Source organism: Gracilinanus agilis, chromosome 2 (assembly GCF_016433145.1).
Source record: "Gracilinanus agilis isolate LMUSP501 chromosome 2, AgileGrace, whole genome shotgun sequence".
NCBI classification, from domain to species: domain Eukaryota; kingdom Metazoa; phylum Chordata; class Mammalia; order Didelphimorphia; family Didelphidae; genus Gracilinanus; species Gracilinanus agilis.
In genome coordinates, this window is record NC_058131.1 from 133,697,919 (window position 1) to 133,715,289 (window position 17,371).

Below are 17,371 nucleotides of genomic sequence, written 5' to 3' on the forward strand. Positions count from 1 at the left end.
AGAGAGAGAGAGAGAGAGAGAGAGAGAGAGAGAGAGAGAGAGACAGAGAGAGAGAGACAGAGAGAGAGAGACAGAGACAGAGACAGAGACAGAGAGAGAGAGAGAGAGAGAGAGAGAGGATGTGAGAAACTATTAATTGGGGGGAATGGTTGAAAAAGTTGTCATATAATATTATGATGGGATACTACTGGACTATAAGAAATGATGAGGGGAATGGCTTTTGAAAAACTTAAGACATATTAGCTATTGTAAAGTGATATGAGCAAATTGGGACAACCTTATACAAAGTGACAGCAACACTGTAATGATAATCAAGTGTCAAGCCATAACTACTCCAGTCAATTTAATGATCACCAATAATTTCAAAGGACTAATAATGAAAAATGCTAACTAACTCAAGAGAAAACTGATGAACTCTGAATGCAGGCTGAAACATGTATTTTCCACTTTATTTTCCTAGGGTTTTTTGTTTTGTGTTTTTTTGCAGTATGGTTAATGTGAAAATATATTTTGTATTTGGGGGTGGGGGGCTATAGGATATAATACTCCTTGCCTTCTCAATGAGTGAGAGAAGGATGGAGGAAGGGAGAGAATTTAGAACTGCAAGTTCTTTTGAAAGTAATTAAAAAGTGATATTGGGAGAGAAGTCCAAGAAGCTCAGGGGTCAAGGAAAGGCTCCATGCAGAAAGTGCTTCTTGAATTAATATATGAAAGTGACAAGGGTTCTAAGAAAAAGACATAAAAAAGAGAGCATTCCAGACATGGGGGACAGCCAGTAAAAAGGCATAGAGATGAAAAATAGAATGTATGAAGAAAGTAAGATATATATATGGCTGAAGGATCTTTTGTAGTAAAGAGGAAAAAGGCTGGAAAAGTAAGAATAAATCAGGGTACACAGACTTGAAATGGCAAATACAAAGGTTTTGGTAACATCCTAATAGTAACAGGGAACCACTGTGTTTTTTTTCTCCAAACCCTTAACTTCTGTGTATTGGCTCATAGGTGGAAGAGTGGTAAGGGTGGGCAATGGGGGTCAACTGACTTGCCCAGGGTCACACAGCTGGGAAGTGTCTGAGGCCAGATCCGAACCCAGGACCTCCCATCTCTAGGCCCGACTCTCAATCCACTGAGCTACCCAGCTGCCCCCAGGGAACCACTGTTTTACTGAATTTGGGGCAAGATGATATGGTCAGACCTCTATCTTCAGGAAAATTACTTTGCTTTCTCAGTAGTATGGGGGGGGGGGGGGGGGGGGAGGGTCTTGAGGAATAGAGAACAATTAAGAGGCTAATGAGGTCTAGATCAGAGATAATAATGGATGGACTAAGATAGTGTCTCTGGGTGGAAAGGCATGTATACAGGAGATGTATGGAAGTAAAAACAAGATTTGGCAACCTTGTATGTAAGTGAAACTGAGAAATCAAGGAAGATGCGAAGTTTGCAATTCTGTTCATAGGAAAGATAGCAATTCCCTCAAAAAAAATAGGGAAGTCCATGAAATAAGTACAAATCAGGGGAAGAGTTTTATTTTGACCACAATGAGCTTGAGATATCTTTGTGACATCTAGTTCAAAAGATCTAACAGGCAGTTGGTGATGCAGAACTGAATTTCAAGAAAGACTAGGGCTGAATTACAGAAATCTGATAGTCATATAAATAGAAATGATAATTGAACCTATGTTCATTGATGAAGTCATCTAATGAGAGAGTAAAGGGTAGGAGGCCCAAGGTGTGTCCTACTCAATGATTTTAGGAGGAGAGAAGAGGGGGAGAAAAATAGTAAAGTTAGAGAGTCAGAGACACAGAGAGTGAAATAAGAGAGACAGTGAGATTGACTTAAAGGATGAAGTGATTGATAGATAATGCCAAAACAAACAACCTTAGGTCTAACAAATCCAGAATGTGAAGGGATAACAGTAATAAGCATGTTAATTACAAGTCCTAGAATAAATGATATTGGTTGAATGAGAGAAAAGGATGAACCATCCAAAAAATGTGTCTCCTGACAAAAAAATGCAAAAATAGAAAGGAAAATACACACTATATACTTAGTTCTTGATTTCCTCTGATATTATTAGTTGAGTAATCTACTTTGCCATGTATAAAGCAATGATTTCATAAGATGTCTGTCAAAAATTAATAAAATTTTCAGTCTACTTTTGAGTAGAAAGTCCTATCCTATCTATAATTTTCAGAAGTACATATGACTACGGAAAGTACTGAAATTTAAAGAGTATTTTCTTGCATGCATTTAAGTACAAAAACTATACAGGAGTTTAAAATGGTGTCAAGAAAGGGTAGGACATACTGGAAAAAGCACTAACATCATTAAGAGTCTATTTAGGAGTCTGAGTTCTGGCCTGATGCTGTGTGGCCATGGACATGTCACATCTATGAGCTTCAGTTTCTTCATCTTAAAATGAAAATAATTAATACTGTCAGTGTCTGTTAGGAGAGTAAGTCACACAAAAGCAAAAGTAGAGTGATACAATGGAGAAAGATATCTATTGATTGTGAGCATAGGACTAGAATTCAAATCTGTTCTGCTGCCTACTATTTGTGTGACTTTGGACAGATTTCTATCCCTTCTGGGTTTCAGTTTCTTCATCTGAAAAATGAAAAAACTGAACTTGATAGTCCATAGGATTCCTTATATCTCCGAGTCCATATCTATGTGGACAATGCTTACTAAAAACCAATTAGTCAATGAAGATCCAGAAGTCATGCAAATATCTAGCACATACTCTCCTTTTTTCCTGCTAAACTAACTATCCTGGATGGTCAGAGGACATTGTCATACTATATAACTAAAGATGAATAAATGAATTCACAGGATCAATTTTGATGTAGATATAAGACTGGAATAAATAACTAATATTTTACTTTCTTACAGGTAATTGAGTAACAGCAATCATCCTAAGGGGATTCTATGAATCTTTTGGCTCTTTATGGAGAGACATTCAATTTCTGATTTTTGTTCTATGTTTTTTTCTTTTGTCATTTACTCACCCAATCATTCCTATTGTTGGACAACTGACAATGAACTGAACACCAAATACATTAAGAAAATTGCTTCCTAGCTCACCAAAATAGGTATTTAATGAAGGATAATGATCTTACATGTAAATACATTCTATTTGATGGAGAAAAACTAAAATTTAATTAAATCATTTTTAGTTTGTATAAAATATACTGAATAAATCCAAGGTATTGTTATTTTTATTCTTCTAAACTGCATGTCAGAGGTCAACTACAAATGTAATTTCCATTGTAATGGTTAGGTTAACAGGGTCAAATGATTTGCATTAACAGGCAAAAAGTTTCAGTATTCTGAACATATTGAGCAATATGATACAATTTAATTCAACTTAACATTAAGAACTTTTAAGTATAATCAGTATAGTAGTTATAAGAGAAGATACATAAATTAATAACAACTCGTCCTCTTGAAGCTTATAATTTACCCTCTAAAATATATATGCTTACTTCCAGGAAATATAAATGGAGAGGAATATTTTTTAAAAATATAAATGAGGGGCAGCTGGGTAGCTCAGTGGAGTGAGAGTCAGGCCTAGAGACGGGAGGTCCTAGGTTCAAACCCGGCCTCAGCCACTTCCCAGCTGTGTGACCCTGGGCAAGTCACTTGACCCCCATTGCCCACCCTTACCAATCTTCCACCTATGAGACAATACACCGAAGTACAAGGGTTTAAAAAAAAATATAAATGAGTAATAAGCCTTTACTTTTTAAGAACAGAATCTTGTTTTATTTCTAAAAGTGACAGATGTTTAAAGGTATGAAGTTGATATGCCATTAGAGAATCTACAGAATAAAATAAAAACAATGCCCCTGAATTATAAAAAAAAAAATACATAGTTTATACACTTTGAAATTTCAACCATAATTCCTTCAATTATGTAATTATATTATTTAATTTCTACTTGTCTTTCTTGATTAGCAGTTATGTCTTCAGATAAAAGTCCATTGATATAATTAAGTTCTGAACATGAAACAATGAACATGATAAAATTATATGCAAAAGTTATTTAAGTTTCTGACCCATCAAAGTAGTTTTAGGTCATGAGTCTAATAATTTAAGAAACTATTTAACATATATTCAACTAAACTCTTATTTTGAGACTCTTCTGCAATTAATTACCTTATTACCCAGGACAGTGCTTTATCAATGTTCATATTATCTGGCCTGAGTATTGTTAATCTTCATGTGCCCTCATTGTAGTAGTTTGGCCTTTTCCTTATTGAAAGACTAATTTTTAAAAATATAACTTTCTTCTCATTTTGTATGTGTGCATATGTGTGTGCATGTATATACAAATAGATATATAAACACACATATATGTATATACACCTTTAAAATATAATAAACTCACCTAGAAGTGTCTGTTTATCTTGTGAGGAGTCAGGTTCTGCAGAACATCTACAAGATCGAAGAACTATCACCCCTCCAAGTACACCTTCTTCATTGGCTAGGAAAGGTGAACCTATAAAAAATTGAGAAGTATATCACTTTTCAGTGGATATTCTTTCCATTCCTTAACACTCCGATTTTTCTTTTTTTAATATTTGTTACAAAAGAGAAAAACAGTCAAGATTGTTACATGTTTTCTGATAACTACTGTTACTTGTTACAGGGTAATTTTGTATGAATTGCTTGGGCAAACAGACCCACTCACTGTCTGTCTGGCAATGACAATATTAAGTTCTGCCAAAAAGACTTAAGTGAGAGGCTAAGTGTGTATTACTGAGTTCAGAATGGAACTGGAAACACCACAAGATTAAAGGACATAAAAACCAATGTATAAAAAACAAACAGAATGATTTCCTTTGATCAGTTTCTTAAGGATCACTTATTACTCTTTATGTGCTATCAAGATTATACCATCAAAACACTCTGATTTACTACCTTGGGTTTAGTTTTAAACAATAAGCCACAAACTATTACAAATATAAAAAAATATTCCCAAGGGCTTCCTTGAGTAAGGATGAAACTGTGTTCCTAATTTTGAGAGCCTGGTAAAAATGGATGGACCTCCTTGAGATCTCACACACCGAACCACTGTGGTCATTTCAAAAACATTATATTTAAACCCCATATTTTTCATTACCAAGGATATCTTCTTAACATTTGGCATAGATTATGTGGGAAACAAATGAAAAGTAAAATTAAAAGAACTATTACAGAGTATAGTAATAAAATTACATTTTGAGTATAATGCAGATTATAACTCAGCAAACTCCAAAGATGAGATTTCAATTTCCACTTTTCAAATAATCACAATGATAAAATATAAGTATTACGATCATGTCCCATTCATATTAATCTTCCACTGATGGTGCAAAAGGTACTGACAAATAAGACATCACTTTGAGAGATAATTATTAAATTGGAGGTATTTGGAAATGCCAAAATATGAAGAGGACTAATGAATATATTAGCCATTATTTTTATCCAGAGTTTTTCCCAAGTTATATTATTAAATAACCTCAATTTAAAAACAAAACTATTTCTGGGTTTTTCAGGAATAAAATGATTTCATCAAAATAAAACAAAATAAAATGAATAAAAAAGCAAATAAACCACTAGCAAGATTACAACAATATATCATAAATGTTTTCTCTTTGTTTTATATCAAGAATGAAGGGGTTGTTTAACATTACTAAACTATCGGCATAATTGATCCTATCAGTAACAAAACCAATAGAAATCATGTGATTATCTCAATAAAGGCAGAAAAAGATTTTGACAAAATATAATACCCATTCTTATTAAAAAAACACTAGAGACCATAGGAATTAATGGAACTTTCCTTAAAATGTTGTCATATCTGGGGCAGCTGGGTAGCTCAGTGGATTGAGAGCCAGGCCTAGAGACGGGAGGTCCTAGGTTCAAATCCGGCCTCAGACACTTCCCAGCTGTGTGACCCTGGGCAAGTCACTTGACCCCCATTGCCTACCCTTACCAATCCTCCACCTATAAATCAATACACAGAAGTTAAGGGTTTAAAATTAAAAAAAAAAAAAAAAAAAAAAAAAAACAAAAAAAAAATGTTGTCATATCTATCTAAAATATGATCAGCAAGCATTATCTATAAATAATCTAGAAACCCTTCCTAATAAGATCAGAGGTGAAACAAAGATGTCCATTATAATCACTATTGTTCAACATTGTACAAGAAATGCTCCAATTGATAACTGGTCAAAGAATATGAACAGGCAATTTTCAGATGAAGAAATCAAAGCTATCTACAGTTAAATGGAAAAAAAATACTCTGAATGACTTGATTAGAGAAATGCAAATTAAAACAACTCAAAATACCACCTCATACCTATCAGACTGGCTAATAAGACGGAAAAGGAAAATTATAAATTAGGGAGGAGTTGGAGGAAAATTAGGACATGAATGTACTATTGGTGGGGTTATGATCTTATCCAGTCATTAGGAAGAGCAAAATGGAAGTATACCCAAAAGGCTCGAAAACTCTGCATATCCTTTGATCCCATCACTGTCTGTAGCCCCCATCAAAATTTTTAAAATATGAGGGTTGGAGAAAGGAACTTGGACACAATTTTTTGTTGTAGCAAAGAATTAGAAATTGAGGGACTGTTCAATAGTGGAATTACAAGTTGTGGTACTGATTGTAATTTAATACTTTTGTTCTATAAGAAATGATGAGCCAGATGATTAAAAAAAACAATTGGAAAGACATAAACTGATGCAAAGTAAAATGAACAGAATCAAGAATATTATACAGAATAATAACAGCAATATTTTCTGATGAGCAACTGTGAATGACATTTATTTTCTGCAATTCAGTGACTCAAGGCAATCCCAATTAAATGGTACAATGGACAGAACTAGAGTAAAGGGAGACTCATCTTTCAGAGTCAAATCCAGCCTGAGACACTTACTGGATCTGTGACCTTGAGTAAGTCATTTAACCTGTTTGCCTCAGTTCCTCATCTGTAAAAATGAGCTGGAGAAAGAAATGGCAAATCACTCTAGTACCTCTCCCACATAAACCTATCCAAAAAAGGAGTCATGAAAAGTTAGACATGACTAAACAACAACAAAATGTTATATTTTTAATTTTAATCTAGTTTAACATGTATTTACCACGTTTTTAGGTCTCTTACAAATGCAAGAGGTACGTTGGACACCTTAGTTCTAGACCACACTATAAGATGAGGATTCCTTTTTTCCCCCCTTTTTTAAAATTTGGAATGTTTTCCCATGGTTCCATGATTCATGATTCCCCTCCCTAACCTCCTACTCTTTCCTCCCCCTCCCAGAGCTGACAAGCAGTTCCACTGAGCTATACATTTATCATTATTCAAAATCTATTTCCATATTATTCAAATTTACAGTAGAGTGATCTTTTAACATCAAAACCCTAATCATATCCATATCAAACTACATGATCGACTGTTTGTTTTTCTTCTGCATTTCTGTTCATGCAGTTCTTTCTCTGGATGTGGATAGCATTCTTTCTCATAAATTCCACTGGATTGTCCTTGGTGATTGCATTGAGTAGGATTCTGGTTTTTAATATTCTCTGCTATCCACTTCTTTTTAATGGGCGAATTTGACCCATTCACATTCAGTGTTATGATTACTAACTGTGTATTGCCCTCCACAGTACTATCTCCTTTACATGCTGCTCTATTCCCTTTCACTCTGTTCCTCCTCACCAGTATTTTGCTTTTTGTCACCACCCCCACTTCACCTCCCTTGAATTATCCCCCTGCTTCCCTTATCTTGTTCCCCTTCTACTTCTCTGAGAGTGACAGAATTCTATATCTCACTGAGTATACTCGTTTTTCCCTCTCTGTGGCTAGTGACAAAGCCAGGGTCAAAATAGATCTTCTGATCCTAAATGCATTGTCATTTCCATGTTTCAAAGTTCTTTCTCCCTTAAATTTTCTTGATTGATTCAGTGATTTCCTAGAATAATTTTCTTTGCAAAGTACTGTGACAAGATATATAAAATATTGGAGATTAGTCTAGATATCTATTAAGTTCATGGTATTCCCCTTAAAAAATTTTAGGTCTTATTTATTATAAAATCAATTATACAAATTTGTTTTCTCAAGATGAAGTTCTTCCTATTTAAATAGGATTGTAGAAATACTCTGATTAAGTAAAAGTTCTATTCAATTAGGTTCCAGTTATTCAAAATTTTATTTTAGTACCACAAATAACCATCAGAGGAAAAGCCAGTAAGTTTTATAGTTTTTCATTAATTGGATGCAACTAAATGTAGGAAAACATTCATTACTATTACTGTATAAATTGTTCATTTGGTTCTGTACACTTCACTTTGCATCAATGCACACACACAAGTCTTCTTAGGCTTTTTTTTAGCCATGAGTTCTTAACCAAAAAGGGAATAGGGCCAATTACATTTATCAGATACAGTCAGTCATTCTAATGGTTGTTTGGATTAACTCTTTTTTTGTTACTATTATTGTTGTTTCAAGGAAGCATTCAGTTTTGGGGAACAGAAGGCATAGGAAAGGATGAGAATAAGCACTTATATAGGGCCTGCTATGTGTCAGGCACTGTGCAAAGGATTTTACAAATATCTCATTTTATCATTATAATTTGATAATTACCCTGCAAGATAGATTATGTTACTATCCCCATTTTACAATTAAGGAAACTGAGATAAACAGAGATTGTACCTGAAACCACATCTGAACACCAGATTTTTTGGCTCTAGATTCAGTGCTTCTATCTATTTTGCCACCTAGCTGCCAAGGAAGAGATATGAGAGAAAGAGAAAAGCTAAGAAGCAAATGCAATCATTTAGACAAGAAGTAATGAGGACTGGAATGGAGGTTCCAGCTGTTGGAATGAAGCAAAGGGGATAAATTTGTTAGATATTGTAAAATTATAATCAGCAGTTTGTGAATTAGGATTGACTGTGAGGAATAAGAGTAAATAAACAAAAATGATTCCCAGGACAGCTATAGTGAGTTCTTTTGATTGGTATCAATACCTAGGACCTATCTTACATGAAAGTCTATTCTCTTGCAAATAGTCTTTTTCTATTTTAATAGTTTTATTACTTCCACCTATAATTTTGACATGAATAGAGTACTCACAAGTACTGGTACCCTTCCCCCTAATAACTTTTCCCTGAAAATATATTGCAGCACTGGCTTAAGAAATTAAATGGGAATATGTAGGGGAGTTTTGTGGAAGCCACATACAAAAAACAAAGGCCATCAGATGATGGGGAAAAAAAATTAGAAACAGAAATGCATAAAAATATGTATATCATATAAACAACATTTTTATCATTTACTACCATGAATGTATACAATTTAATTTTTAAAATTAAAATAAGTAAAAAGGTAAAGTTTGAGAAAAGAATGCAAAAGCAAGAACATGACAAAAAAAGGCTAGAAATGTAGATATCTTAAAAAGTTTAGTAAACTTATAAATGCATAATGTGTATGTACTAGTATTATTGATATTACCTGTGCAATATTTTACTGTTTAATAATATAAATGAAAAGCTGCACAACTTTTTTCTTAAAATTAAAGTAAAAGAACTATGATTCTATGCACTGGTTTAGGGATGCCAAGCATGTTTTATAGCAATCTCTCAAATGACATTTCATGATGATCTCATAGTAATCTTTGCATCTCGAGTTTTTCATATTTTATATTCACATTTTATATAACTTATATGTAATAAATGCTATTAAAAGTATGGGTCACAAGCATACTATTCCTAGTGGTTCAGAAAATGCTCTTAAGAAAGAGAGGAAAGTGATGAATTTGAAGGAAAAAGTAGAATTGTAAGGTATGCTTCATTCAGGCAAAAATAGCTTCTGTGGTTGGCCACTAACACATTAATGAGTAGACCATAAGACATATCAAGAAGGAAGTAAGTGAAACTGCAGCTACAACAATAACAGCAAAGCATTTGCATAAACCTCAAGATCCCCACCTCTCTCATGCAGAAAAAAATTCTTCTGAGTGTAAGATTGTTATCAAAAAGGTATTCCAGTAGAATTCTGGTATCATATGAAAAACTGAGTCCTTATATAATTCCCTAAAGTAAAATGAAGGTAAAGCATCTGCTCCTATGGATTTTAAGAACAGCAAAGGCTGGTTTTGAATTTTTTTTTTTTTAGTGGTTTAGCCTAAGCAATAGAATAGTAATAGGAAAGGAAGTATCTCCCAATCAAGATGCAGCTAGGGAGTTTCCCGTAACCTGAAAGAAACTAACCAAAGAAAAAGGCTACAAACTGAAACAAAACTATCCTACATTGGACGGAAAAATGGTTCAGAGAACATATACCAGCCAAGAAGAGAAGTAAGCCTCAGGTCTGAATGCCTAAAGGGATGAGGTAACCCCTGCTTTTTTGTCATAGGGTTCATAATAAAGACAGCCCTAATATATAAAGTTGCTAACCTTCAAGCTTTGAAAAGAAAGGATTCACTGCCTATTTTCTGGGTGTTCAATAAAAAAGCATAGATGACCAAAGCACTTCCTTGACTGGTTCCATCAGTGCTTTGTGCTGGATGTTAGAAAATATCTTGCTAGTTAGGGATTACCCTTCAAGGCACTGATGGCGAACCTATGGTACAAGTACCAAAGATGGCACACAGAGCACTCTCTGTGGACACTCAGCCACCCTTCCTCTCCACGACCCCATTTCTAGAGTTTATTACTAGAAAGGCAGCGTGACTCAGGTAGAGCTGCTCCCATTCCCAAGTCTATTTTGCTCCAAAAGATATTTCAGGGTTCTTAACATGCAAAAAAACCCAAACAATCCAAATTGTGTTTATGGGTAGGCTTTTTCTTTTTTCCCTTGCATCACTGCCCTGGTTTTCTGTCAGAGCTCTACAGTTTCCATTTAAAACTACTGCACTTCAACTAAAAAAAACTCAAAATCAAAAAAATCTTCTTATGCAAGCTAGCCCCTCCTACCCCCAACTTGCGACATCTAAAAACAGGAACAAGGTGCTATTCCTGGGTCCTTCCAGGTGACACAAACTCCATGGTGTTCTCTTCAAACACAGACTATACTTTCTCTCATTCCCCTCCAAGTCACTGGTTGGGGTGGAAGAGTTACTCCCCACTGTTACTTTTAGATTCTCCCTCTTGTTCACTCAAACCATATTTACCACCCAATCAAAATTCTCCCCATTCCAGTTCATCCTCCACACATCAGTTAAAATGATCTTCCTAAAATTTAGGTCTGACCAAGTCCCTCTACCCCATACTTAATAAATTCCTCTGGCTCCAGGATCTGATTTGATCCAGGATCAAATATAAAATCCTCTGTTTGGTATTCAAAACTCTTCAATAACCTGGCCCTTCCCACATGGTTCTACTCTACTTATATTTTATACTTCTTCCTCCCCCATGGATTTTGGGATACCAGGATATTGACCTCCTTGCTCCTACTCAGATAAGAAACCTCATATCCCAAATCTTGGCATTTTTCACTGTCCCTCATGCCTGGAATTTTCTTCCTCCTCATCTCTGACTTCAGGTTTTCCTGGCTTTCTTCAAGTCCCATTTGAAACCCAGGAAACTTTTCCTAGTCTTCCATAATTCTAGTTCCTTCTGTCTGAAACTATCTCCAATGTATACCGTATAAATCCCTATTTTATATAGTTGTTTTCATGTGTCCTCCTCCCCCTACCCCAATTAGATTTTAAGCTTCTTGAGAGCAGGAACTTTTGCCTTCCTTTGTATCTCCAGTGCTTAGTACATTGTCAGGCACATAATAGGACCTTAATAGATGTTTATTGACTAACAGAAGTCTAATGTGTAGAAGAAACTTTGGGGGGAAAAAAGGCACTGGATCTGGATTCAGAAGACACTGCAGGTCATGTCCCAGAATTGCTACTTATTGGCTGTGAGACAAAGTCATTAAAACTGTCAGAATAAATTTCTTTATCTGAAAAATGTGAACAATAATATCTAGATTGCATAGTAGTTGTGGGAATCAAATAACATCATGAGTATAAAGAACATCAGAATTCTTTTAGAGTCATAAACTCATACTATTTAAACAGGGCAGCAAGGTGGTTTCATGTTGTATAGAGGATTGGGCCTGAAGTCAGGAAGATCTGAAATGAAATATGGATTCAGACAGTTACTAGTTGGGTGACTTAACCTCTATTTGTTTTAGTTTCCTCATCTGGAAAATGAATACAATAATAGCTCCCAGGGCTATTGTGAAGATCAAATGAGATAATTTTAAGGCCCTTAGCACAGTACCTGACATATAGTAAGTGCTATATAAATGTTAACTATCATCATCATCATCATCATCATCATCACCATCATCACAGCTAGAAGAGATTGTAAAAGCCAGCTATTCAAACCATATTTTTTCACATTTAATATATATATATATATATTTAAACTCTTACCTTCCATCTTGGAGTCAATACTGTGTATTGGCTCTAGGGCAGAAGAGTGGTAAGGGTAGGCAATGGGGGTCAAGTGACCTGCCCAGGGTCACACAGCTGGGGAGTGTCTGAGGCCAGATTTGAACCTAGGACCTCCCCTCTCTAGGTCTGGCTCTCAATCCACTGAGCTACCCAGCTGCTCCCAATTTATATATTTCTCAATTACATGCAGACAAAAAATGTTGACATTCATTTTTTTAATATGTTGAGTTCCATATATTCTCTCCCTGGTTTCTTTGTGAATGAAAGCAATTTGATATAGATCATATATGTACAAAATATTTCCACATTAACTGTGTTGCAAAAGAAAACAGACCAAACAAACAAGAACAAAAAAGGAAGTGAAAAATGTATGCTTCAATCTGCCTTCAGACTCTACCACTTCTTTCTCTGGAGGTAGTATTTTTCATCTTAAGTCTTTTGGAATTATCTTAGGTCATCGTATTGCTGAGAATAGTTGTCATTCACAATAGATCACTGTACAGTATTGCTGTTATTATGTACAATGTTCTCCAGCTTCTCACTTCACTTTGAATCAAGTCAGATAAGTCTTTCTAGTTTTTTCTGAAGCCATCCTGCTCATCATATCTTATACCACAATGATATTGCAGCACAATTAATCTGCATCCCCTCAATTTCTAATTCTTTGCCAACACAAAAAGAACTGCTATGAATATTTTTGTACATACAGATCCTTTTCCTTTTATCTCTTTGGGGTACAGATCTAGTAATGGTATTACTGGGTCAAGAAAGTATATACATTTTATACCCCTTTGAGCATAGTTGCAATTTACTCTCCAGAATCAAATTTTCTAACTACAAAAGATGAAACTGAAGGCTATGGAAGCTAAGTGCCTTTGCCAAAGTCATAGGAATGATAAACATCAGTAATAGGATTTGAACATTTCTCAACTCTACCTCAGCTATAAACAAAGATAACATTCTTGATCTTGCCATCACTTAAAATTATCCCACTTCCATTTTAATTAACTGGGAAATTCTATTATTTGGTTATAATGTTTTATAATTTCATTTTCCCCTCTGATAGATAGCCTTCTTTACCCTCATTGAGATGTACAATTCTTCCATTTCTTAGTTCTTCACCAGGTCATCACTCTGCTCCTAGGTATACTCTCCTTCCTTCTTTATTTTAACTCCTCAATGAACTAATTGAATTCCACTCTATCTCACACTTGTCCCTTACACTGCCACTATCCAGTAGCTTTATTCCTAGTCAGGTAATGCTGATAAGAATTATAGAAAATAATTTAACTCTGCTGTCTGATTTCACTACAAATTTAAATTGTATAATCTCAAAAGGGCACTCACTGTAAGAAGGCAATACTTTTATATGTCCCTAAATAATTCACTATTTTACTAATCATGGCAGTTATGAAATACCTTTTTTCCCTCCTCCAGCCTCTCATTACACCATTGCCACAATCACCTTCTCAACTAAGGATCTTGTGGTATATATACTTCACTGAAAAAAACTTAGGCTGTTGACTAGGAGCTCATTCTTCTTTTCTCCTACTCTTCCTCACAACTATCTTCTCCTTCATTTCTGTCTCACATGAAGAATTAAACTTTTCCTTTCCAAGGCAGATGCCTCTATGTGCGATCCTACTCTATCATGTGTCCTCCAACAGATTACTTCCTCTATTGTTTTCACTCTAGCACTACTCTTCATTTTCTCATTGTCTATTGGTTGCTTCCTTACTGTCTACAACAGGTACCTGTCTCTTCATCCTGGAACATTTGTCATTTAATCTGTCCTTCCCTGCTAGCTATTATCTTATGTCTTTGCTCTCTTTAGATGCTAAATTAGGGAAAGCCATTGACTATGGTGCCTCCTTCATTTCCTCTTCTCTCTTTTTAAACTCTCTATATTCTGGCTTCTGACCTCATCATTCAATGAAAACTGCTCTCTCTAAATTTACTGCTAATCCCTTACTGGCCAAATGTAATGTTCTTTCTTCATTCCTCAGCCTTCTTGATCTCTTTGCAGCTTTTGGCATTGCTGGTCATGCTTTTTCCCTTGATACTTTCTTCTCTCTAGGTTATTTTTATAGTATACCTTCCTGGTTCTTTCCTCACTATCTGAACGCTTCTTAGCTCCTTTGCTATATCTCTGTATTAGTGAAGATAGCACAGATGATTGGGGAGGGGGGTGGGAAGAGGAGACTCAGAACCATTTCTGTGGGCATGTCCACCATTGCCCCAGCACAGAGTCTGCCAAATTTCATTACTAGAAAATCAGAGGGAAGTGGGACGGGGCTGCTCCCTTCCCACTCTCACACAGTTTGGGCACTCAGACTCTTAAAAGATTCACCAACCCTGCTATATCTTTACTCAAGTTTTACTGACTATCTATCACATCCCTTCTAAGTCTAATCTACTTTGGACAAAAAAAAAATGCCTTGGTTGCTAACAGGTAAACTGATTTGAATATTTTAAAAAGCCAAACTCAGATGCTTCCTGGAGAATCTTGGGTGGGGACATGGGTCAATAGAAATATCACTGATATATCTCCAACATTGACCTTGGGTGTCCTATAATTTTTCTGGCAATTAAGGACAGATTGAGTTCATTCTTAAAGCCTCATCTATAATATCTCTATAAGTATCATGTCTCCATCGGGAGTTTCTTCTGGGAATATCATCATTTGTTTTGTTTGCCCCATTCCATGCCTAAGACAGTAACAAAACAAATTACATTATGTATAACCTTTTTACACAGGTAAAATCAGGCCAAATGGACATCAAATGTGCTTCTGATTAAGGGGGAAGGATGTCATAAAAGAACAAATAGTCTGAGAAATGGAGAGCTGGCAGCTCCAAGGCTTTGCTGGCAAGAGTGTAGGGATGTAGCAGTAGCGAGAGGGAAGAGAATCACTTACTAAACTAATTTACTAAACTAAACTAATATACTTATTTTGGAGCTAGGTATTTGTTACCATTATTTACCTCCTACAAGAGCTACTTTCCTAAGGCAAATGCCTTGCTTCACCTTAGTGAATGATAGGATAGCATGACTAACAATGTGGGAAAGCACCTGCTGAGTGGGTGGCACCAATGGCCAGTTTAGTGGGTCAAATTAGATGACCTAGGGCAGTGATGGCATGTCCACCTCCATCCCACTGCCCCAGAGACCATGTGCTATGCCCCACGCCCCCCACCAAGTGCTGGGTGTACCCCACCACTCCTTACCACACAGATGGGAGGAAGACAGAGATCCCATCTGGCTGCTGGGTATGAAGTGAGGAATGTCCTCAGAGAGTATAGAGAAGGGGAGAAGAGTGGCCCGAGCTCTCTGCTCCCCTCCAGCTCTGCCACTTATGAGCTGCCCACTTTATCCCCTGTGAGCTCCCAATGGGCGGCTGGGCAGAGGGGGCAAGGGATGAGAAAAAAATGTCAGACAGGTGGAGAGGGAAAGGGGTACAGCTCTGCCTGAGTCCCTCTGCCTTCCTAATAACAAACTTGGGGGTGGGGAAAAGGAGGGCATGTGTCTGCAGAGAGTGCTCTATGTGCCATCTCTGGCACCCATGTCATAGGTTTGCCATCACTGGCCTAGGCTGTCATTCGGGCACTCATGCCAGGGTTGGTGGGCCCAAGGCCCCAGCAAGAGTCAGATGACAGATCAGATTCTCTCTTTTCCTTTACCACAGTATAGCAGGACTAGACTATTACTAAAAGCTATCAGATAATAATCTTAGGGAAAATAATAAAGGCTATTTCTTGTGGAATCCCTTCCTCAGACCCCAAATCCCTTCATACTGTTAAGTCCCCTAGGACCTTGTTTAGCTCTGGAATTCCTTCCCTGTCCTAATGCAACAAGACTTTACTTTGTTACCCTCAGAGAATTATGCAAAAACTACTTTTCCCCTTCTTGGCCTATCATTCCCTACTAAATAAAGAACCACAAGGTTTCCTTTTCCTACTCTGTAAAATATTAGCTTCCCTGTTTAATTCAATCATACATTTTTATAGGCTACTATACCTACTTTAAGTAACTCTTGGCCAGAGACATTCCTAATATATCTAACAAGTTAAATTAAAAGACAACACAAAGTTAACTATAAGGGTCTTCTCAAAACTGCTTGACTAACAACTGACTACACAATGTATCAAAAAATTACAAAATTAAGCTATTATCACCATTGGTTGTTAGTTGCTTATTGTTCTTCGTACCCAAAGACAACCAAGATTTTTTGGCCCGTCATTCCCATCCTGACATCACTATGTCATGGTTAATGTACAGTGTGTTCAACTATGACTGATCATGTCAATATGAACATGGAAGGCCTACTATGGATTGGGCCTGCATGAACATTTGAATGGAAATGTCTCTAAATTTGCACATATCCCATTTCTTTTGAGCTACTGCAATTCTGCTCTGCTCAAAAAGCACAGCACTTTCCTTTGATGTAGGTACTTCCATGGAGGACAGTCCTGTATACTGGATCACAATAGATACCAAAGTTCTTCAGAGAGACTTTTGAGAATATCCTTGAATCATTTCTTCTTCCTCTTCTTATTTTTTTTAAACCCTTGTGTATTGACTCCAAGGCAGAAGAGCAGTAAGAGGTAGGCAATGGGGGTTAAATGACTTGCTCAGGGTGACACAGCTAGAAAGTACCTAAGGCTAGATTTGAACCTAGGACCTCTTGTCTCTAGGGCTGGCTCTCAATCCACTGAGCCACCCAGCTGCCCCCTGAATCATTTCTTCTGACCTCTATGTGAGTACTTGTCTTGTGTAAATTCTCCATAAAGTAGTCTTTTAAGCCAATGTATATTGCCATTCTAACATGGTGGCTAGCCCATTGGAATTGCACTCTCTGCAGTAGAGCCTGAATGCTCGGGAATTTGGCTTAAGAAATAACCTTAGTGTCTAATACCTTATCTTGTT

General features: G+C 36.2%; 1 protein-coding gene across 2 annotated transcripts in view; it reads right to left on the reverse strand.

Annotated features, from left to right (window-relative positions):
* TASP1 (taspase 1) overlaps positions 1-17,371 on the reverse strand; it is a 282,501-nt gene that overhangs the window by 50,557 nt on the left and 214,573 nt on the right. For both annotated transcript variants that reach the window (XM_044663409.1, XM_044663408.1), the window contains one exon: positions 4,392-4,502. In XM_044663409.1, coding sequence (XP_044519344.1) covers positions 4,392-4,502 — 111 coding nt within the window. The remainder of the gene's footprint in view (positions 1-4,391; positions 4,503-17,371) is intronic.